The 23,337-nt window shown below is 44.1% G+C and overlaps 3 protein-coding genes across 3 annotated transcripts in view; all 3 read left to right on the forward strand.

The window, feature by feature from the left end:
- The first annotated feature begins 5,190 nt into the window (after positions 1-5,190).
- Positions 5,191-23,337, forward strand: part of Non2 (upstream activation factor subunit spp27 homolog Non2) — a 78,698-nt gene continuing 60,551 nt past the window's right edge. The window contains exons 1-4 of the mRNA XM_037426954.2: positions 5,191-5,646; positions 5,764-5,854; positions 10,316-10,454; positions 20,924-21,004. Of these exons, the coding sequence (XP_037282851.1) occupies positions 5,604-5,646; positions 5,764-5,854; positions 10,316-10,454; positions 20,924-21,004 (354 nt within the window). The 5' untranslated portion in view covers positions 5,191-5,603. The remainder of the gene's footprint in view (positions 5,647-5,763; positions 5,855-10,315; positions 10,455-20,923; positions 21,005-23,337) is intronic.
- Positions 12,864-15,560, forward strand: LOC119163763 (uncharacterized). The gene is made up of 2 exons (XM_075877057.1): positions 12,864-13,198; positions 14,488-15,560. Exons 1-2 carry the CDS (start codon positions 13,189-13,191, stop codon positions 15,558-15,560), a joined length of 1,083 nt encoding a protein of 360 aa, XP_075733172.1. The 5' UTR covers positions 12,864-13,188.
- LOC142775589 (uncharacterized) lies at positions 15,703-16,830 on the forward strand. The gene has a single exon (XM_075877058.1). The coding sequence runs from the start codon at positions 15,835-15,837 to the stop codon at positions 16,774-16,776; it is 942 nt and encodes a 313-aa protein (XP_075733173.1). The 5' UTR covers positions 15,703-15,834; the 3' UTR covers positions 16,777-16,830.

Raw genomic sequence — 23,337 nt, forward strand, 5'->3', positions numbered from 1 at the left:
CACATTTATGGTGTTCGGTAAGTGGGATCTGCCTTCCGAATGCGGTCAAAAGTTTCTTCTTCAACTGACTCCAAAAGTCACCACTGTCTTTCTGAATGCACATTTCATACCACTTGAACATAACACCTCTCAAGTAAAAACGCATGTTAGTGATTTTATCATCATCAGAGAGCCACCTGTTTTTTTTTTTTTCATCGGCATATTCATAAAACTCAAGCAAACTTTCTGGATTTAAAAACATACCGTCGAAGGCATCAGGCTCTACGAATTTAGGCACCGGTTTCTCAGCATTCAGAGAGCTTATAAAGGATGTCATTATTTCGTTGGCATGGCAGTATAAGCTTTTATAGCCCTTCTCAAGTTTTATGTTAAAGGTAGCTCGTATGTTTCTTCTGTGTTGTGCAATTTCTTATGTTTGACCGTAACCGCTTTTATTACGTTCCACTAACATTTTAATTAGTGGGAGGTTTTGGAAGCTCTTACATATGACAATAATTTTTTTATTACTTTAAAGCAACTAACCACCGTCACATATTAGCGCAATGTTAACAATGTTCTAGCAGGCTTTCACAGACTGAAAAAGGATTGGTGTTTACACATGAGTTGAAGGCTTGTGGCTTTTTGCAGTTTTTGGCTTAGCGCATTACCCTGCAAAGTCCTCACGGCTGTTGGCTTTTTTGTCTAGGTGTGCTGAAAAATTGCTTACATACGAGTTGACGCATTCCAAAACTGTGAAAAGGGCCATAGCTGAACAATGCCCAGAGTATGCATGTGCAGGGTCGTGCTCGCACGTTATGCAGAAGACTTTTCTAAATCAATTGGACAGGTTGTCTGTGGTTGGTTTCCTTCACATGCTCCTTAACACTGTAGCTGAGTTGCTCCACCAGACTATCAAGAGAGAACACCACGATACTGGGGTAGAGCAAGAGCGCAGAACAGCAAGACCTGAGGTTGTACCGTGTATGCATCGAGCTGCACACAACCTAAAAATGGTCGCTAACAGAGATGGCATGCTGGTTCTTTTTTTCTGCACCACGAAAATCATCTCAGCTTTCTCATATATACTATCTGATGGAAGCAACAAAGGTGGGTACGGAAAGAGGCACACCAATCATACACAAAATGTGTCAATGAGGTCGTTTATGAAATTCCGCTATCCTACAGCAAAAAATGAATGTTGGCCGGGCAAGAATATGCGTGAATGAGCATGCACAGAAACATAAGCTTTCGTTAAAAGATAAAAATGGGGCAGATTTGCTGACGCATTGCGATTCTCTTAAGTGTGAGCCGTACCTGGATAAGGTTTGGATTATTGACAGAGGCAGGAATACAACTACTCGAGAATGCATGGACGCATTCTGTATAAAATCACGAGGTTCATTAGGTATCAGAGATACTTTGTCTTTCTGGTAGGTAGAGAACAAGTTCACAGATTTGTGATTAGTTAGTATGCTCTCAATGTGAGCCTAGCTTACTCCACAAATGTGTGCCTATATTTTCGATGCAGGATATGATGAATAAGCTGTCAAAATTTTCAGCTCCCCTAAGCTCCTTTTCTCATTACTTTGTCATTAAAAACAGCCATATCTTTGTGGCTTCTACAAGAACAGGTACCGATTAGAATAGCAAAGAGTACTTCTAGCCTGACCTTTGTGTCTTAAAAATATGTCAGGGCAAATATGACATAGAAGAGGGACACCATGTCTGGGTGATGCAGACCAAGGAGACATGTGACTATGCCAAGTTACCGAGGTGCAATGACAAGGGGAATGAATGCAGTGATTGTGCGAGCATTCCAAGCTAGAAAAAGGCTAGGAGTGACCAGTGCCTTCTGTCACATAAGCCATGAAATAACAAAAGCAGCCACCGTCACCTCTGCCACCATCTGGAACGTATGAGCAGTGCCAAAGGCTGCATTCATTGTTCTTCTGCACAGGATTATGGCATGCAGCTCCATAAAGGTAAAGAGAGGGCACATAAATGCTTCAATGTGGTAGTGTCAGAGCGCATACTCAAATCTGTTGCAGTAAAATTATAAAAAGAATCACTGCTTTTTGACATAGCTGTTTTAAAAAAACTAAATCGGTCTGAAGACATTACATTCTACAGATATTTGCTGGTGAATGAAAATTCGATAGATTAGAAACTTTGTAAGATGGTTTTGCTAGATAGAGTTTCATTAGTATTTATTAGTAAAAATTACAGATTGGGGAGCCATGAAAATTTTGTAAACGGGGGGTGGGCGCTGGAGAAAACGTTTTGACAAGTGGACTTGTCTTTTACAAGGCTCAACAAAATTTTGAGAAATTTCGCTCAATAGAAGAACCACATTACTTTATCATTGTGCCTATCCCAAGAAATGAAGTTATTTATAATATAGAGGAGCCGAGAAATGTAACTTCATGGTATTTAATATTGCACACACGCACCAACGAAGATCGAAAGGTTGTATGGTGCACTGACTACTAAGCGGGGACAAATGTGCTAATCTGATAGTGAAGTAAACATCACATCCTTTTGACAGGCAGGAAAACTAGTAATACGACCCAAAATGACATTGTACTTCCTAAAGAATGAAAAGTCCTTCAATTTTCCATGTGATACTCTTGATTTAGCAAGACCGAACACATACATGTGCTTGAACCTATACATAGTGTTCATGTGATGTAACTTCCGCCGATGTCCCCATCTCCCGCCATGCCCGGGTACTTCGCTGGGTGCCTACAGCAGTTAGCATGCTGCAGCGTCGTTTGTTGAGGGCTCGTCATGTTGCTGTGCGCGATGTTTGAAGAGAAGCGATGCCATTTTTCAATGTCATGCTTTAACGAGCTCATCGGATCAGGAAGGCCTCGATTGTTAACTTAATACAAGACCGGAAAATCGAAACGTGTCACACTTATACCAGCCACCGCCTACACCGGCTGCCCGCCACGATCTACGAGGGCCCATTAGCTCACTTTCACTACCAATTGCGTGGTCTAAGAACAAGTGAAAGCTCGAAGTCTCTCGAGCCGCAATTTTAAAAGTGGATGAGCGAAGCGCACAGCTCCCATCGAAAACGAGTCATCGTGATGAGCTAGGCAAGTTTACAGGAGATATATTATTAATAACAAGTTGAATATATTGCTGCGGCCCACACCACCAAAGTGGCAGTACGGCTCTCCGAGTGTTTTAAACATTGCTGATGTTGAGCGTCTTTGATTGAATTTGTGGAAACAATCAAGGAATATATTATGCAAGGTAGAGACTTTGCAGGTGCGTGCCGCGCTGATGCCGGTCACTTTTTTTCGCGTATGTTACGACTAATTTTTTACCTTGTATATTACTTTTCTTGTTGTGCGCTAATGTACAGTATTATCCCTGAAAATGATGCAGACCGTTTTAGGGAATCAATTAACCAATTTTTAAAAAACCTGACCCCCCAACTCGAACCAATCGGCTATACTTCAAATCGCGAGTGAACGAATAGCGTTTCACATCCATTTTCACCGTTTGTTTGAATGCAATACCCGAATTCCAGCGATCGCCTTCACAATTTTAACCGCCTCCCTGACACGCTGATTGTGCATGCAGCAGTCGCGGACAAATTTGTATATACAGTACCTATCTCTGTTTGCAGGTACGTGCTTGGATATAGCACTTACCCGTAATGAAGTTACACCTGAGGACGCAAATATCATTGGTTCTTCAAGTCGTTTTTTTTAATCTGCGCCAGCCAAACATGCCGGTGCTTTTCGGAAAATCGCAGTGTGCGTTCTGAATTTTAGGTAATAACTTTCGGCAAAGAGAACGCCCTGACGCTCTGCTCGCTCTTCGTGGACTGTTATATCAACTTGCCTCACCAGCAACTGATAATTGCTCCAACTTGCATTGTTAGGCAAAACTGAACGGGCGCATGCACGAGGAAACAATACGGCAGCGGTAGGCCACGGAGTCAGTAGGTACCCAGGCATGTCGGTGGCACATTTCGGAAGTCACTAATCGGCGAGGCGTGACGCACGTGCACACTATGTATTGTAACACAGGGCAGGACTACACGGCACTAGAGAAGGGACAAATCGCTCTTGTGCCCGCATAGTCGTGCGCTGTGTCGAAATATGTTAAAGTACTGTCACCAACTGGTCCAGCTTTCAGTCCTTCTGTGTACATGTGCTCATTTGCGGACGTCCCATTATTAGACCTAGCTACCCTGTATTATGCACCTTTCCTGCATAAGTTTGATAGAATAGCTTTGTATATGTAGTAAACTGTTTTTCTTGCATGCTCGTCTACTGACGCAACCAGCAGCCAAGAAGCTAGAGACCACAAGAGCGCACAGAAAGGGTTTGAGCATTCGCACGTGCGATCATACCGGTGTCACACGGGCCCTCTTGATTGCAATCACCTAGGACGTCTGCGCTAAACTCGATCCAGCGCAGCAGCGACAGACCTGTCGATCTCGATCAAAAGTATTCGAGTGACACCCGTATTAGTCACTACTAATTGCCCAAAACTAATTGGATCAAATACGGTGCAGCCGTCATCTAACTGCGATATAAAAGGGTACGACATAGCAAACAAGAACCCGTGTGACAGTGGTGTTGTCAGTACAGTGTGTCAGACCCTAAATCTCATTTGGAAGTATGTCTGTACAAACATGATCACGCTTACGCGGGTGTAATTCAACGCTACGGCTCGCATGAACCAGCCAACACTAAGGTATAATCAAATGTGCAGGGAACTAAATTTGTCAAAGCACCACACAGCACACACAAGACAGCCAGCACTTGAGCATATCACATCGACGCGGGATGTTGGTCATTCAACGCTACCATTTGCACGAAACACCCACGGCGCTCGATCTCCCCTGTCTGAAGGATCGGTCGGCCGAGAATCACTGCCACATCACCAGATTCGCAAGAAATAATACCGCAATTCAGAAGCCACAGAACACCTGCGCTGACAGTCGACGTCGGCGCACCACTAGGGACTAAAGCGCCTAGGGATGTTCGCGCGACTTGGGTGCCTAGGCCGCGCGCGGTCACCAAAAAAGCACCTAGGTCGCGGCCACTCGTATTAGTTCGCGCCATGACTCGCCGTGGCGCTGCAGTCACTGTTTGTTTCATCTAGGGACCTTATGTCTGCATAAGCCTTATGTCTGCAACGGTGCTGGAATGTAATGTCGCGTCCTCGATTGCCTCATTCTGTGTGTCGTGTTTAGTCTTGTCTTTAGTTGCACTCTCACCTTTGCCCTCCTTCGTGACTCTCACGATGGTGTCAGTAGCACCATCTCGCCCACTTCCTTTGTGATCTCGCCTAACAATCAACTCTTATGAAGTTCACCGACAGAAACGGAACCGAAACACTTTCCCATAAATAAGGCTCAAGATTTTACTCTTTTAAAACGTGAAACTGGGTACAAATAAAGTAAAAAGAAAGTGTATTTCAAGGTACAAGTTTATTGTCCGTTTATTTTTTTGCTACGATTATATTTTTTGTTAGTAAACAGTCATGCATACGCCCGGTATGTCTATGCGGCTCGGTTAATTCTGTGAGTAAACAGCGACAGCCAATAGTTCGAGCGTCGGCATCATCAGAGAAGCACGTGCATAGTGAACGTGGAGATGGCCGAGGTGCCGGCCAGTGAGTTGAGAAAGGCTATCTCGGGTAAGAAACATCTTTGAAATTGATATTTGCCCTCATTTCACTGTGTGTGATATGAGATAGGAAGCGGTTGTCGTGATACGGTGTGGTAATGCAGGGAAGTGTTTGATGTGCTTTCAGAGATGTTGGTAGGTGCCAACCTCGACGTTCTTTCATCGAAGAAAATACGCCTGCAGTTAGAAGCGAAGTACGGTATCGACTTCACTGACAGGTAAGTCTTGCGTTTATTACATCGCACTCGCGCTTTCCCAAGTGTTGCCTTTTTGTCATTGGGAAGGGAAGGCATGCAATTTAATGATCGCGTGGTTCCAAGACGCGAGGCTTAGCGGTCCCCCGTGGTAAGAGACGCGTCCTCGTTCTTTTCTGATTTCCCGTTCAGGTGCGTTGTGTGCATAGGTCGGCGAACTCAGACTCAGGTCGTGCCGTGAGTCTGAGTCCGAGTGAGCCCGGTTGAACAAAATTTTCGCGTGTCCGAGAGTTCGGCGCAGGAAAATTTTGGCGAGTCGTCAGTCCAAGCGAGTCCAAAGCGCGAATTTCTGCAGTTCCACTTTCTTTTGCCGACCTAAGGCTGTGTCCAACAGAATGATTTTTTTCCGGTTCAAAGTTTTTTTTCTCTTATACCGTTGTAGAAGTTACAGCGAGTAACGGCGTGCGTTCTCATTGAAGGAACTTTAGTATGCAGTTCTTGTGGTTACATGAGACGCTGCGTTGCTGGAGACTTCATCTCACGAGCAACTTGTCATTTGGCTGTGTACGCGTTTCACAATTGAGCGGCCGTTTGAGGCGTGCTACTTCGTGGGATAGCGAATGAAAATTTCGCAAAACTAAATTACTTGCGCCCGAACGATAGTCGCGTCTGTGATTGCTTGTATCGATTTTGTGGCGTCGTGAAGCGAGAGGCCGGACGCTGTCCACTCCGGCTGCCGTGCGCGTTCGGAACAGTTCTCGCGCATATGGATGGCATTTTTACGATTCAGACGTTTTACGCACAGCGTTTTCGAGAATTTCGAATGCCAGCAACGCCTGTTCGAAAGTGACTTCGAGCGTCTTTGATCAGAGCACGAGTACGCGCGTCGACTGAATTCGAACGCGCTGTTTGCAGTAGTGAGGAATGTTCCAACTTCTTTTTTCGCACACCACGCTGATGTAGTTGCGCTACGCCTTGCCTGTCACCACGTACTCGTTAATTGTAAGCTATTTGTTGTGGCAACTTCGATAGGCAATGCGTCGCCGAGCGTCAGTCACGCTTTGTGTTGACTCTGGCGTTTCCTTTGCGGAAACGTCGTAGTGCATAGTTCGGCAGACTGGAGGCTGTGAAATAACTGTTATGCGAGGCTACGGTGCGGGTGCCTTATATGAAAGCAAAACAAATTTTTATCGTCCTCTTGCAAGCGCCAGCTGCCAAGAAAGTGCATACGATCATGTGTATCGCAGTGCCGCGCGTTGAAACTTGAAGCATATGTTAATTTGTTTGCCTGCTATGCTGGGCTGCCTTGTTCGATCATTTGCTTCACCAGGAAAATACGGCATGCCTTGCCAGCTCTTGTATTCTAGTGTCAGTTGGCCTATCCGCGCGACGTCTGGTTAGCGTCGGACCCCTTCAGCCTTGCGTCTTGTCACTCTAGTTTTGATGGTCCACTGTGTTTTCCGCGCGCAGCGTTTGATAGAGGAATATTTTTGTTTGCTTTTAAAGTTGCGCAGTTGTTAAGATGGTGCGATATATGTGTGTAAAAGAACAGCTCGCCGTCAATGGAAGTCCGATGTGTGCCTGATTTATTGAACTAATCTGGATCTTGTCTGGGTTCGGATTTGTAAATTTGCGTTTCGAAGCCTAGATGGCTAGTTTTGCATTAGCTTTTTTATGGTTTCACTATTGAAATTGAAACATTCTATTTGCCGTTAGTGCAGATCTTGAATTGGAGTCACTTTATTAACCTTGACGCAAATGGGAAAAATAATAGCTATGGTTTCTTGCACAGATGGCATTACGTAAGTATGCCTCTAGCATTTGTTCTTGTGAGAAAAAACATTTTATTTCTTCTCAGCTTTTGTTGAACACACGCAGCTACCCAGCCGGGGTGCATAGCATGAGGACAGGTTTTGCAACAAATGTTATTTTCTACATTCGAGCTCCACACTGCCTGTGTCATGAGCCAACTTTGGTCTTGAATGTTTGCCAAGTGAACTCCTGTGCTGTAGCTTTTCTTTAGTGCCTGTCTTTTTCCAGTGGAGCATCAAGTAATGTGTGCTCTTTTTATTTGTAAAACTTTAATACTATGGCTTGTCAGTTTTTGCTAGTAGCCAAGTAGCACTTAATTTGTATTCTGTTTTTGGAAACATGTCTTTGTGCCCTTGCCTTTGGCCATCATCACTGTGTGAACTGTGTATCCTCATGTTACCAGAATTACATGGCATATGTACATTTCAGAGCGTGCCATTATTTGTCTGTGAGGCTCTAATATATATTTTTGTGGAATTGTCTTTATTAGATGCATTTGTAGCAATTCGTATCACACAGTCACGCAGTGGCGACATTTGTGTGGAAGTGAAGGAATAGTGCGACTAGCACCATTTCTTCAAGTAAGAGACTTGCTGGCAGTTTAACACAGCCTTCTCTAAGAACCAAAGCCAGCAGTTATAATTGATTGAATGATAAATACTAGGGGCTTCGCCGCGGTGGTCTAGTGGCTAAGGTACTCTGCTGCTGACCCGCAGGTTGCGTGATCGGATCCCGGCTGCGGCGGCTGCGTTTACGATGGAGGCGGCAATGCTCTAGGCCCGTGTGCTCAGATTTAGGTGCAAGTTAAAGAACCCCAGGTGGTCGAAATTTCCGGGGCCCTCCGCTACGGCGTCTCTCATAATTATATGGTGGTTTTGGCACGTTAAACCCCACATATCAATCAATCAGAAATACTAGGTGAATTCAAATTAACAGTGCACTGATAGACTGTCAAGTGACTTATTCTAGGGTTCATACTTCAATGTTACCGTTACTTGAAGGTATCTATTTGCTATCACTTTCAGCCCTACAACGTACTGTGTACGGTTGGACTGTGGAGTGTTCTTAAATGGTGTGTAGCATGGTCTCGGACATTATTTTAAAATTTGAGCACTAAATTTTATGGGAAAAAGTATATTTAAGGTTTATATTAAAATTAATTTTGCCATACTCAGTTAATGACGTGCATAAAACTTTTTTCTGTTTTTAATTATCCATTTCTTCATTTGTGTACTAGGCACACAAAACTGTTTTTCTCTTGTTGCAGGCTCGATCCTATTCACTGCATGTTGAGTGTAACATCTTGACATGTGATTTGCTACACTCAGCACTTAACTTTCCAAATGTTTGCCAAAATCGTTGAATTAGCAGTGGAAGTTTCTCCATCTCTTTGGATGTTCATTTCAATTTCAGTGCATCTCTAAGATGCTATTACGAGTCTTTCTAAAGACGTGACCAATATTTCTTCTTTTACAAGAGAAAAGCCATTGCCCCTCTTTTCTTGATTGTTGCATATGTCCAAGGAAGCCTTTTGTTTGCCTCCTTTAAAGCAGAACATGGGTCCTCTTCACTAATATGCTCATGTTGTAATGCAGAGATACAATGGCAAGGGAAGTGATTGCAGTAAAGGGAATGCACGACCTGTTAGAGTATGTGCATTTTTCTGTTTTACCGCCAGCTTATTTGGCAATATCAGCTCGATGCTTAATGCCATCATAATTGTTATCCTCAGCCTATTCTATGTCCTCTGCCAGATTAAAGCCTCTCTCGGTGATCTCAAATTGATTTTGTGTGAGCTTGTGCTGTCCTCTTTCATTCCCATCCCTTGGTGTCCATTCCATTGCTCTCACCCACCAATGGTTGTGTGCTTTGGAAAATACTAGAAAACGTGAGCTGTTCACACCACTAGTGAATAGAAAAAAAAATTACAAGAAACTCACTTTTTACCTCTGTCAAAGCATAAAATATGCTCACATGTCAGCTGTATCATCTTCACCTCAATGATTGTAGGGATGGATTTCCATTCTGATGGAGGCACTATGCAAGTTCTAGTCTTGGTATGCAATGTCTTGTGCATTTCGAACTTCGACAGTAGCTTTTTTAGTTGGTCCTGATTCTAAAACAATCAGGGGATTTATTCTGCTAGGGTTTATCGAAGGGAGCTGTCTAGTTTGGCACTTGTTGATTGGATAGCTTGTGAGCGATTGTAGAGGCGTCAATCATTACCCGAGTCAGCTCTCTCCAATCGGGGGTCTGCCCGGTCATCATGATACCACGCACTGAAATAGACAGCCACCTTGGTGAACACTTGCAGGATACTCTCCAGGAGTAAAAACTGCCACATATGGGCTTCGTCATGCTTCGACATTCTTTCAACACATTTCATTGGATGGAATACATTTTGTCATTCTACTAGTGAAAGAGTAAGGTGAATGAAATGAGGATTTCTTGTATGGACATCTGGCTTCTGTGCCACAATCGGAACAGAGACGCAAGAATTAATAGAACGATAACTCAGTTTTTGTCATTTTATTGGTGTCCTGACGTGTACTAGCACTGAAATGTAGTAGTGAAAAATTTTATAAAAGTTGGTGCATTGAATATATTTTCAGTCTTTATAGTCGCTGCTTCATTTGTTGCCTGTTGTGCCATAAAATATTTGTGCTTTTTTAGGAAGAAAGAAATTGATGGCTTGGTTATGGATCTGATCTCTGAAGATAAAGAACCAGAGAAGCCCAAGGAAAGTGCTCAGCAGAATGGAGCTGCGAGCTCCAAATCAACTGCTGAAAGCTCATCAAGTGACGATGATGACGTGAGTATTGTTGGAGGTTATGTGGAAAGTACTGCCAACTGCTTATAACACAGAATTGATGATGATATGTAGGGTTTAACGTCCCGAAAGCGCGGTATGGTCATGAGAGATGCCGTAGTCGAGGGCTCTGGAAATTTCAACCTACACAGAATTGAGATAACCCCACTAACTAAAAGATTATGTATCGTATTGGTTAAAAGCAGCCTTTCTGTTATCATTAAGCATGTGCTCATAGTTATAGTTTTTTACTTATAAGTCACTAAAGATGACTTTTGGCAACCCATGCAGAAAAAAACAAAGCAAGAGGCTGATCACGTGACCATCTACTGGTGCACGTGATTTATGGTATCTTAAATGAGTATTGAATTGCAGGATACTTTTTCGATTGTAAACTTTTATAGCCTAAAATACGCAGATAAGACTTCTTTTGTAGTGATTATAAATTTGCTGCTGCTTTTGCTTGGCGTACAATCTGATGCACGCAAACAACAATATGCAAGGTGGTGTAAGTCAAGGGGCTAACAGCACCTACCGAAGAGTTGAAGTGCCAGCAGCACTTTGCTTATCTGGTGGTAAAGCGGGGATCTCAAAAACGTAGCCCTCCGACGTTTTGGTAGTGGTCCATGCTTTCACAGGGCATGTAATACTTGTAAGTTTGTTAAATGGTATTCACATTCTTTACTAGCCTATATTGGCATATTCACGTAAGCTGCACACACGTTACTGGTCTCGAGCATTTTTTTTTTTTTTTTTTTTCATGAGGCATGTTATGCGGTCACCGTGTGTTAAAACATAACCATGGAGCAAAATGAAGCCAGGACTTGAGCCATTCTGGAGATTTTCTTCATTAATGATCCATACATGAAATAAGCAAAAGGCATTCTTTCAAATAGCAGTGTGTTAGGTCACATTTGGCTGCTGTGATGCTCTAATTTTCAGTATTGATAAAGGTTTTCAATGAACAAGCAAAAACATTGTCCGCTATGTTTTTTAATTTTCTTGCTCATGATTATATAGTGCTCGTAGTGAAATAAACTTGAGAATCTTGAGTGTCAGAAAAAAAAAATTTTATTCACTGATGAGCATAACTTTAAGGAGCATAACTACTTTAATAACAAAAGCTTTACAAGGAAGCTTTCCGTGCTTATTCTTCATTTACTTTAATATCTGAGTACTTGAAATAAATGAATATGTGCCAAAACTTCCAATATGGCTTAGTTTCATAGCAAGGCATATCTGTCAAAAGGTTGGTTGTTACACCATTACTTGTAATATTCCACACATATCTTAAGGTTTCACTTATTTGGCTTTCTAAATTTGTGTTATAACATAGTGTGAAATTTTGTAGCAAGGTAACTGTTAGTGGTTTGAGTTTATGTGAGAACTAGAGCTTCCCCTAACATTATTTCCTGCAGACTTTTAAAGAGAAATGATTGAAGATGTCTGCATTGCAAGGGGTCTTTTTATCACTTAATATTATATAATGCCATTGCTGGCACGGGGGCTGTAGTCGACATGCGTACTGCAGCAAGTTAGGTCACTTGGCTAGGATTCATCTTGTTATAGCACAATGTTTCACATGGATTAAAAAAAAAAAACGAACATGGCACTGACTCTAGGCAGATTTTTTTTCCCCAAAAAAATATCGCTGTTAAGTCGGTGCCATGTTCATTTTCCTTCCTTCTGTCAATGGCTAATGGTGCGCTGTAATGAAGTTCAAGATAAGTGAATTGTTTGCTGGTTCGTAGAAAAATTCCTACATGTGGCAGTGCACTCACTGACGCATATAGCCATTGCCAGTGACTGGAAGCTCTACTTTCTTGGACTTTTGCTGCTTTTTTGCTTTGGTTTAGGAGAATGTCTAGAGTGCTTGGCTAAAGGAAGGCTGAGCATGTGTGTGTGGGGGGGGGGGGGGGGGGGGAGTATGAAGACCTTGGAAGTTTTTTTTGAAGGGACAACAAACAAAAAGTGAGAGGAAAAAAATGTTTTCTCTCATTAGTAACTTTTGCCTTTGCAATACTAAAAATGCCCTTCCTGCATGGGAGAGACTTTTGGTAAGCAAGAAAATACTCACGGTGATGCTGCCTTGGGAGTTCTCTCATCAGCTTGATGTGACACTCCAGATCTTAAGCGCGATACTAACTTGGACCTGCATAAATCTTTACTTGTAGCAGTGAATTACAATGTGTTATAAGGGAGCCTTAGGCTCATTATAAAGTTTCAGGAAATTTAATGAGACCAAATGGACACAATATGAGGGGGGGGGGAAAAGCATGAAAAACGCCAGGCCTACACAGAACGCACATCACTGTCGCAGCAAAAGCTGGAAGAGTGGCTTTTTTAGAGCCTTTTTTATACATTCTTTGGGTAACTGCTACAAGCACACTTGCAGGGTACCCAGTAGTGATCCAGCTGCGCCATTTGCGCCAATTTGCTACAATTATACCTTCCTGCGCCTTACTGCGCAAGTGTTGTTTTGTTTGCGCCAAATGCGCCAAATTGCACGAAAGAACCCGACTTTAGCGGATGTTCATTTTTCAGTTGGCAACAAGTGAATTCTTTTCTAGGTTGGCAATTGTTTACCATGTGCTTTGCAGCTTAGGTATTCGTCGGTGTCGTTCGGGTGTTTTCTGTAGGTTTTCGCGCTCATGCACAGCACGTCGTGTCGTTGCATGTGCGCCATGTGCTTGTGAACAACCAGTCAGCGAATGTTTGTCATCCCCCCGCTGTTGAAATGGACAAAAGTAAGTCGCTTTCTTTTTAAATTTTGTGGCATTTCTTAATAGCGCCCGTGAAATACTTTAGTGAATGCTTAGGCGATCGCGTAGCGCTGCTGGCATTTATTACCGGCCGCACTTTGCTATTGAATCAGTACAGAAGTTGCAACTTGCCTATAGTTCTTGCGATTTCTCGCTACTGATTGTTTTTGTGTTCGGAGTGTCTGAGCGCTGTACGTAGGCTTAGGAAGGTGCGCCGTGCCTTGTTTCGTGGGGCGGAATATCCGCATTTGAAACGCGCAATCGCTCGTACGGCATGCAGCAGTTACACCTCCTACATGCTACCGTTCGGAACATATAATAGTGCGAAACGAACGAGCGAGTGACGCGGAATACACTACGAATTTCTGCAGGCGGGTCGCTTTTGTTGACGTTAGCAGATCGCTAGATGGGCCGTATGTGCTGCCGGCGCGTCACGAATCGGGCGCCCCACCGTGCGAGCTGCTTGTAGAATAGTCGGAAAAGAGTGATTGAGCGTCGACCATGTCAACACAAGCAAGTCAATAAGCACCGTAATGTTACCGCATTAGCGGCAGCCGATCGTTGGGAATCCGCTATTCGTGACGTGCCGTTCCCAATCAGCTTTTTTAAATATTTAATTTAAGGAAAACATTGCTGTCGATTTCTGCTCTGGTCATCGCGCGCCGCGCCGGAAGGAAGCAAACCTCCAACATACATTAGCGCCTTATGCCGCCTTGCCAGCTGGGGCAATGCGTTTGTCTGCGGCCGTCAGACCCACGCGTCATCCGCATGGCAACTTCCTGTAAGTTGGTCGCGAGTTTTAGGTGTGAATGGTCGACAGACAAACTGGCATCCCGATTCGCGCCATTTGTCGAGGCTGTACCCAAAATGCTTGCGCAAATATTTGGTGTTGGCGCCTTAGAGTTGGTATTTAGATCTTCCAATGAAGTAAGGTTGGCAGTATGTTACGGGCTACCCTAAAAATAAATCTAGTAGTTACGTGCTCTTTTTACTAGCGTGCCTTTGTCGTGGGAAAATTTACAAGAGTGGAACCTTGGGCTAGTTGGTGCGTAGTCACATTTGCAAGATTTTTATACTGACGCATTGACTAGGCTTGTATTTTGTCATGTTTTTAATCATCCTTTTTTGGGCATATATATTCTTGCCACTCTGTGATATAAAGTTAGAAGTCAGTGCTCTTTCTGTCTACCCTGTTGCTTTTACCAATATTCACGCTCTGAAAAAAAACTTGGGAAAGTTTACTGTCATAAAGTTCGTTTCGCTCATGTTTTCAGATCGCAACACCAAGTTCAACGCCTCTGTACTCAACGAGGTGGACTCCAATAATGATCCGATCAGTCGGTGGTGCAAGAGTGGAACCCGAAATACAGATGCATTTTGTATTCTTTGCAACTGCACCATTTCTTGCGCACAGCATGGAGCGGCAGCAGTGAGGCGTCGTGCTGGGATGAAGAAACATATTGATGCAGCTGCTAGACACAGAGACAAGGACGGGAATCTTCTTCCACCCAAATTGGTGCAAGGCACACTGGACTTCTCCAACGTGTCTGCTAATACATCACTTGAGCACCAAGTCAGCAAGGCAGAAACTACTTTTGCTTTGTCTGTTGTGGCCAAGGGAATTCCTTTTTCATGGGGAGACACGGCAACTTCGATTTATCACTGCATGTTCCCCGACAGTGACATTGCCAAAAAGTTTAGTTGTGGCAGAATAAAGTTGGCCCGCATTGTATCAGATGGACTGGGTCCCTACTTTAAAGGACAAGTGGTGACTGAGCTGTGCCAGCCAAATGTCTATTTTTCCATTATGATTGATGAGACGCCAAAGCCAGAGCTAAGGGTGCAGCAACTAGATGTGCTGGTACGCTATTTTTCCAGCAGCCAACAGGAAGTTGTTGTTGAACATGTCCAGTCATTTGATCTTGGGCGTGCAACCGCTGAAATAATTGTTGGCTGCATAGAAGAAGCAATAGCAGATCTTCCAAAGCAAGGACTTGTTTGCTTTTTCAGTGATGGCCCTAATGTTATGAAGAGCGTAAGAAACAAGCTTCAGAAGCATGTGGCACCAAGTTTGATTGATATTGGCAACTGCAATCTTCATAAAGTTCATAATGCATTTGGCAGAGGCCTGGATGCATTTGGCTTGGATGTAGAAGAAGTAGTGAGAAATATTTACTACTACTTCAAAGGTGCTGTCCGCGCTGAAGCACTCAGAGAATGCCAGGATACTTTGGGAATCTCTTGTCATGTATTTCTGCGCCACGTTTCTAATCGCTGGCTGACGCTACAAGACTCACTTTGCCGAGTTGAGGAACAGTTTGAAGCGCTTCGCACCTATTTTTTTTAAGGGCAATTCATCTCGTCAACGACCTGACACCCAAAGCCTACACAACAAGCTTGTGTCGGCATTTTCTGAGAAACAACTTTTGGCCAAAGTGTTGTTCCTTAAGAACTGTGCGCAGCTTTTCAGTGGATTTCAGCTGCTCTTCCAAAAGCAAGAGCCGCTCTTGCACATACTTCACGTTGAACTTATTGTTCTAGTCCAACGAGTCCTCAGTCGGTTTCTTCGTCATGAAGCCTTTGCAGACAAGAGCGCTGAACAACTGAAAAGGCTAGATGTGATGGATGCATCCCTTTGGAAATTGAGGCCAGAAGTTGGTACAGATACTGAAAAATCAATGCTTGAGTGGGACTCTAGTGAGAAGAAGCGGTTTTATCTTGGAGCACGTGCTTTTTACTTGGCCTGTGCCAAGGATCTTCTTCAGAAGCTTCCACTCGATAATAGAGTTCTTCAATCTGCTAGCCTCCTCAATTGGCAGTCAACAAATGTTGAATCGGAAGTGCGAGCACTGAAGTACCTTGTGTCTCAGCTTCCACAGGTAATCAAACATGAAGAAGTTTCCTCAGCCATCGATGAGTGGCATATGTTAAAGTGTGACTCCAACAGTGACCTCCTGGCACTTGGAGGTGAAAGAATTGATGTTCGTTTGGGCAAAATATTTGAACTGAAGTCTCCTGGAGGTCAACCAAAGTATCCATTATTGTCGAGGCTTGTCAAGTGTCTGCTGTGCCTGCCACATGGCAACGCAGACTGCGAACGAGGATTTAGCGAAAATAAGCGCTTTTATGAGAACCGCTACTCATTATGCATTGCAAGCATTAACGGGTTGCGCCAGACAAAGACATATCTCCGCAGGTATGATGGAGATGCCACTAAAGTTCCCTTGTCTACAGAGCTTCTGCAAAGTGTAAGGAGATCTAGAGCCCGATACACAGAGAGAACTGCAAGTGCACAGCAGTCAGAAAGCAGGAAAAGGCTTGGAGACCAAGACACTGGTGCTGATGTCGACGAAAAGCGACTTCGTAAGAACTTGGAAGAAAAGGTCACCTCAAGTAGGGCATTGCTGAAACGAGCAGAAGACATAATTTCTTCTGGTCTGCGTTCTAAGAGCCTGGAACAAGTTGAAGCTGGGCAAACTTTATTAGCTGAAGGCAACTCCGCTTTGAGCCAAACCCTCTCACAGCTGGAAGAACTAAGCAAGAAGGTGAGCAAGAGGACGTAAATGCTGCAACATGCACATCTTTCTTCTGTAAATAAATGAAAGTTCAAAACTCTCCTTACAGTTCGGTTTCTGGGAATTTTTGTCGTAGCTTTTAGTGTACTTTAATCAACTAATGCTACACCTGCACTACCTTCATTTTCAGTAGTGCATTAAATCTGATGGACTGGTCCATTTCTTGGTGGCTTTTAAAATCGGCATGCACGTGACACTCTAATTAATAATTGAGAATTGAGACAAATACGGTTTTATAGAACTGTGGTTGCTATCACAGCTTTAGTTTCAGCAATAATGAGAGATGTATTTTTGTAAAATAAGTTGCTGCTACAATTGCTGCTCCAAAATCGAGTGCCGATACAAAGCTGCTCCAAAAGAGCATTTTCTCTGCTCCAAAAATTGCTCCAAAAGTTAAAGTGGCTGGATCACCACTGGGTACCCATTATGCCATAATATTTTTTTGTAGTAGGGAGGCATTCCCTTTGACATTCTTCGTCATTCTTTGGAGAACTGTGGTACCTGCTACACTGGAATTTCGTGCAATTTTTTTATGCTGTGGCTGATAACGAAGAAGTTCGCCTAGTGCATACCTGCCAAGTCCCCCGAATCACCTGAGAGACTTCCGGATTTTGACCGATTCTCCCAGTTGTACGGGTCATAGGAAAATCTCCCGGAAATCAAGTTTTGCCCCGCACGTTCAGTGCTTTGTCTGGCCCCTTGAGCAAAGTTGTCTGGCCTCGTAGTGAAAAGAATTTTTTCTTTATTTTAACGATGGTGGCAAGTTCAACTCGGTTCATTGTACGTTTTCAAGATGCGAAAATAGCGCCAGAACATGCAACCTGCTAAGTAGGAGCAGAGAAATCACGCGTGGCTATGCAGTTTTTGAATGTTACGCATAGAACAAAAAAAAAAAAGAAGAAACTCCGTTGTAGTAGAGGGAGGGCAGTGATTGCGTAGTACGGTTTATGCTTTTGCTGGCTGTCGAATGTGCCAGCATTCCAGGAAGTGATGGTGGTCAGACTGCTCGCAGTACTGCGCCCCTGCACTCCGTTCGCTGTTCAACTGACCGAGGTCGTTCCTGTGCTGCTGCATTTTTTTGTGGAAATTTTTTGTTCCCCGATGTAGGCAGTGGGCAGTCGGCCATTCACGCAGCCGTCAAATGCCTCATCCTGTCACCGCACCAGTTTTCGTGCCAGACGGACAACTGCTGAATGTTTACGTTTTATATTACATGCCAGAGGATATTGTGACGTACAAAAAAGATCCTACCTCGTCCTCATTTCACACTGGCGTTTTCCAAGAATGCAGACTAGGATGTAGTTGGCATTTACAATGCCTCAGATGTGATGGACCAGTGCATGTTAACAAATGGACATACCCATGGAGAAATGCATGGCCTTCTTTGTGGCTGTTCCATCATATTGACCCACCCATGCTCTTAGGCATTTGAACAGTAACCTTTGGGGTGGGGGGGAGCGCATAGTCATCCCTTTACATTGACATAATAGGGAGGGGCGTGGCGACGTGACTCTGGCGGACAGGGAGGGGGGGACACCCCCACCTGTACCCAGAAGGGGAACTGTGCGTGCCAATGCCCACAACTCACTACAGACTTTTCGTACCTTTCCTTTACGTGTCCCCTTTCCCCGCTCCCTTAAGGAGCTAAGCTGAACCATGCTTCCGCAAGGGTTCATCGAACGTAATGGCAGGGCTTTTTTTAGCTGCTTGCCACGATTAACCAACGCTTCTCCTTTTTGGAAGTCAGAACTTTTATACATTTTCTCGTTTTTTAATTTCATCGTTTTCTCCTCTCGATGTCTCTTATATCCCCATTCCCCTTATCGAGCGCTCCTTTCCCATATCCTTACCTTTTTCCTCCAACATTTTTTCAAGTTTTTTTTTTTTTTTACTCATCGGGAAGGGTTGCTGAAAAGAGTGCCTGTTTTCTTTTCTTATACGTCCGGGCTACGAGCGAAGAAGGCCGAGCTGGTTGAAGGCGCGTGGTTCGCAGGACTGTACTATGGTCTCTTGCTTGACGAAATAACTCGTAAAAAAGCGGCGACAGGCATCGCACGCAGATCGCATATGCCCTTCGCACGACGGTGAAGGCTGGGTCGTTTCATCTCTGCTTCAGCTGTGCTCGTCCCTAGCGCTGGCGCGCATATTTGCTCCGCTGACAGTGTTCATATAATTGCAATCGCAATACCCCCCCCCCCCCCCTGTTGAGTAGCTCTCCCGGGTTCCATTTCTCCTAACTTAGCAGGTATGCTAGTGCTATTGTAATGGGTTGGAGCATTGGGCGACCCCCTCGTTAGGCAATTCGTATTGTGTGATGCCTGGTTGTTTCTTTCCTTTGCTCTTCTAAAATGCTTTATTACACACATTAACGCGGTTGCCTTCCCGACACAGTCTGCCTAGGGTCAGTTTGCATTGGAATTTCAAGCACTGGCGTAGCTCAATGGTAGAATACTGGGCTGGCACACAGGGTACATGGGTTCGAATGCAAGTCTGTCCTCGGTTTTTTATTTACTTAGTTTTTTTATTTTGCACGATAGTGGTTACAGACACCGATGGTGGCGAACACTACAACGTAACAACCCTTGTTGTGATTGCATAACAGCTTTCACTGTTTAAAAAAAAAAACTTGTTTCAAGTCTGTGAAGTCTCGCTGGCATTCAGATGTGGAAGCATCAATGCAAAATCCAAAAAATGAACTCGGACTTTATTTTTTTTAATAATGAAAAAGTGGTAGGAAATTAAGTGTTGGTGATCTCAGAGAATAAATTATGAGTGCGAGCTGATTTAGTGCTTCAAGTTGGTGTCCTACTACAATCACTATTCTTTATCGTGCATTTAGACGACGGACAGAGTCCGGATGTGGCGGGACGGACGGCGCGTCGCGTGACCTCACATCAGCGATTCCCCTCGTCTGCGCGGCTCGCGGACTGATGACCCCAACCTGTTTCTCACATTGGGATTTTGGCGGGAGAAAGCCAATAATTCAGCGGATTAGCTCGGGGTTTCTGGCAACCAGTACACTTTTCGTCTGCTTGCGGCATGTCCTCCATGGCTCGCGGACAGCTGCATGACTGGTCGGCATCATCTATGCTTGAGCATAGTTTACCTAGTTTCCGAGGGCTTTGTTCTCAGGGGATTAAATACGCAATCACTTTTGGTGTTTCGGGAAATGGTCGCCGCCATCGTTTGACATGTGAGATTCTTAGCCGTCATGGTGGTGAAATATTCTAACTTCTGCAACCGGCGACGTGCCGCTTCTAAATAAGGGTGGGAGACGCGTTCAGAAGTTTACAAGGGGGGAACAATGTAGTCGAAAGAACATTCTGCCAGCAACTCCCTTTTCTCCTGAAAAAATAACACTCCTCGTTCATTCGTCAAAACGCGACAGACATCGCAGCCAAGCGTCGCTTCTTGCGGGCATCCATGTTGAATACTCTCTAACCAATCTGCTGCCAGCCGGTGCAGGTGAGCGCTGAATCTGCTGTCGAGGGTAATTCAGCTGTTTTCTCCTAGGACACCGTCCGTCGTGTGGATGCGCCTGCAGATGGATCATCCGCGGATTAGCCGTTAACGACAAATCAGGATTCGGTCCGTCGTCTGAATGCACCATTAGGAACTTCACACACTCTTCAGTTAATAGATGTTTATGCCAGCTTAGGCCACTGGTATGTGCCGATACGTATGCAATCGTTCCTGACCAATCCTTCAGAATAGGCTGTCTTGTGTGCTCATTGGTGTGTGCCCTGATGGACAAGCAGAACAAGCGGCAAAAAGTGACAGAAAACTTGACTTGGCTACATTGAAGTGCGTTTCATTTATACAGTTCTTATTGCATTAATTGGATGATCCAGTGTTGGATGAGGCCTAGGGCAGTGTTTTTCTGCACTTGTTATGGGTAAGTGCTACTACGCTCTAACAAATAAACAAAAAAGATGCTTCCAAAGCTTACTGTGGTAATGTGTAATTAAGCAGAATTGTTTAACGTATAAAGACACATTTTTCCTAGGTAGTTCTTAGTAGTAGGTGTAGAGATAGTGTGATGTGGTCATCTCTGTTCTAGTGTTGCTCCTTGTATATTCTATGCACATGAATAAAGTTTTTTATCCTCATCTGTTGCACTGCTCTTACCTTGCAGGAACAAGATGATGAAGAACTAGCTCGCAAGCTACAGGATGAAGAATTTAAAAGTCGCAGTCGTGCTGTGAAGAAATCTAGGGTGAGCATGTTATACGCTGTTAATGCAAATCACGAGCAGCTGGTATTCTGTCAAGCATTGAAAGCTGGGAAAATTTTCTATGATATGATCACTATGTTGGTTGGAAGTGATCGTAAAATGCTATATGGTCAGCTGCAACACTACCCAATCTTTTTTTGGATAACTTTTGAATCCCACTACATGGGTACAACTACAACGTATACCGCTACAAGAAAATTTCACAATTCCTGCCAGCTGCCCCATAAGAAATGAACACAAAAAGCAAAAGCTCTCTTCACAACAAATTATTTTCAAAGCTGTTTTCACTACAAATAATTGTCCAGGGTACTTCCAATCAGTGAAGTTATCAGTGCTTTTCATATTGAAAAAAATGAAAAAAACAGAACTTTGAGGTGCTCATTTATATTTTACATTCAATACATTCAATTAGAAGAATTGAACAGACAGTTAGTACAGGAAAGTATAAATTGTTGTGCTCAAGTTTGGGCACAGGTCTTAGAAAGCCAAAAATCGCAAAAAAAAAAATCAACTTTTTGAAGCTGACATTTTCGGAATCTGTACTTATTTTTGCACCTATCTGAGAAGTTTCTAGCTTCTCGCGTCATTATTTCTGGCGCAAAATCGACGTATAACATCCCTGTGATATGAATGCGAGTGCAAATTGATGCTGAAATCATGCTATTCCACGCCGAACTGTTGCCGTTACACATGAGCTATCGTGTTCATCTTGGTCTTGTTTGGAAGGGTCGTTCTTCATCTTCAATTTCTCGCCACCGCTGCTTCGCCTTGCTCATTGGTTTTTCAACAAAAACGCGTCATCGCGAAGCACTAGCGCGCGATTCTATTGGCTGCTTGAGGCCATAGCCTCCTTTATTTTCTGTGCCTGCGCTTTGCCGCCGGGATCAAAGGGAGCCGACCGTCAGGCTGAGTTCCCGCAATCACCACCAGGCGGCGCTGCCTTTCCAGAACCGGCAGAGCCTGTTCACTGACTCCGGTGCTACCGCCGGCACTGACGGGTGGGTCCTTCGTTGCGCGTTTTTAAGCGGGGCAAGCTTAAAAAACAAAAGTGTGATAGCACTCCCGTGTGCAACTTAAATATTTAGGAGAGAACATATGCAAGAGAGAAAGAATAAGTACGCAAGATAGCACATTGAACAGAACACCATACCTTCAAGGAAACGGTAGAGAAACTTGTTTATTGCGTATTAATTCATTCGCAACCCTCGGAAACGAACAAGAGGGCGTCAATCGAAACGTTCCTCACACGCACACAGTCTGACGAGCTTTAGTACCCTCGTTGACACTGTTCACAAGCAGCAATCACAATTTTTTTTTCTGATCGCCGCGTCACTTCTCGGGGCTTTTGTCGAAGGCTGCAAGTAGCGCGGATATTCTTCGAATACTCTAAGCACCACACCTTTCATAAGCCTTCGTGTTTTACATCCTTGCTTAAAATCAGAAGCAGCGAAATGATGACTGCACACGGTTGAGTAGCAGGAAGTGGTGTTCGGCGTCCAATTGTCTCGTGAAATGACTTTTATCCACTTTTGCCGCAACTCCTCGTCGCTTGGAATTTCGTGGAATGAAATTCCCACTTCCTTCTTTTTGCTTGAAGACTTGCAACCGGGCACGCAACAGTACGCCATCGCACCTGACGCGTGTTATCACAGCCGAATGAACCACGGAGACTTGTGTGCGTAGGCCGCTGCACGAGACAGAAACGAGAGAAACCGTAAACTAACATTCCTGATTACTTAGCGAAATTCGCTGATAGGTGCGCGGTAAAGCCTCACGAGAAAGAAGCGCGAAAAATGATAGCAAAGCATGAAACCGGCCCTGCAAACACGAGGTGCAAACGACGTTGTTTGTTTACACGCACTCGCTTATTGCCGCGTGTCATCTGTTCACGCAACACAATGAAGCAACAGTTAAATATCATACTTGCTGAAAGTACTACGCTGCGAAGATAGGTGCGCGGAAAAGTATTGCCAGAAAGAAGCGCGAAAAATGATAGCCGCGCTTGACAACGGCCGTGCAAACGCGGGGTACAAACGACGTTGTTTGTTTATACGCACTCAGTTAATGCCGCGTGTCATCTGCTCACGCAACACAATGAAGCAACAGTTAAATATCATACTTGCTGAAAGTACTACGCTGCGAAGATAGGTGCGCGGAAAAGTATTGCCAGAAAGAAGCGCGAAAAATGATAGCCGCGCTTGACAACGGCCGTGCAAACGCGGGGTACAAACGACGTTGTTTGTTTATACGCACTCAGTTAATGCCGCGTGTCATCTGCTCACGCAACACAATGAAGCAACAGTTACAATTATATT

This window comes from Rhipicephalus microplus, chromosome X, assembly GCF_043290135.1.
Source record: "Rhipicephalus microplus isolate Deutch F79 chromosome X, USDA_Rmic, whole genome shotgun sequence".
In the NCBI taxonomy this organism is placed as follows: Eukaryota; Metazoa; Arthropoda; class Arachnida; order Ixodida; family Ixodidae; genus Rhipicephalus; species Rhipicephalus microplus.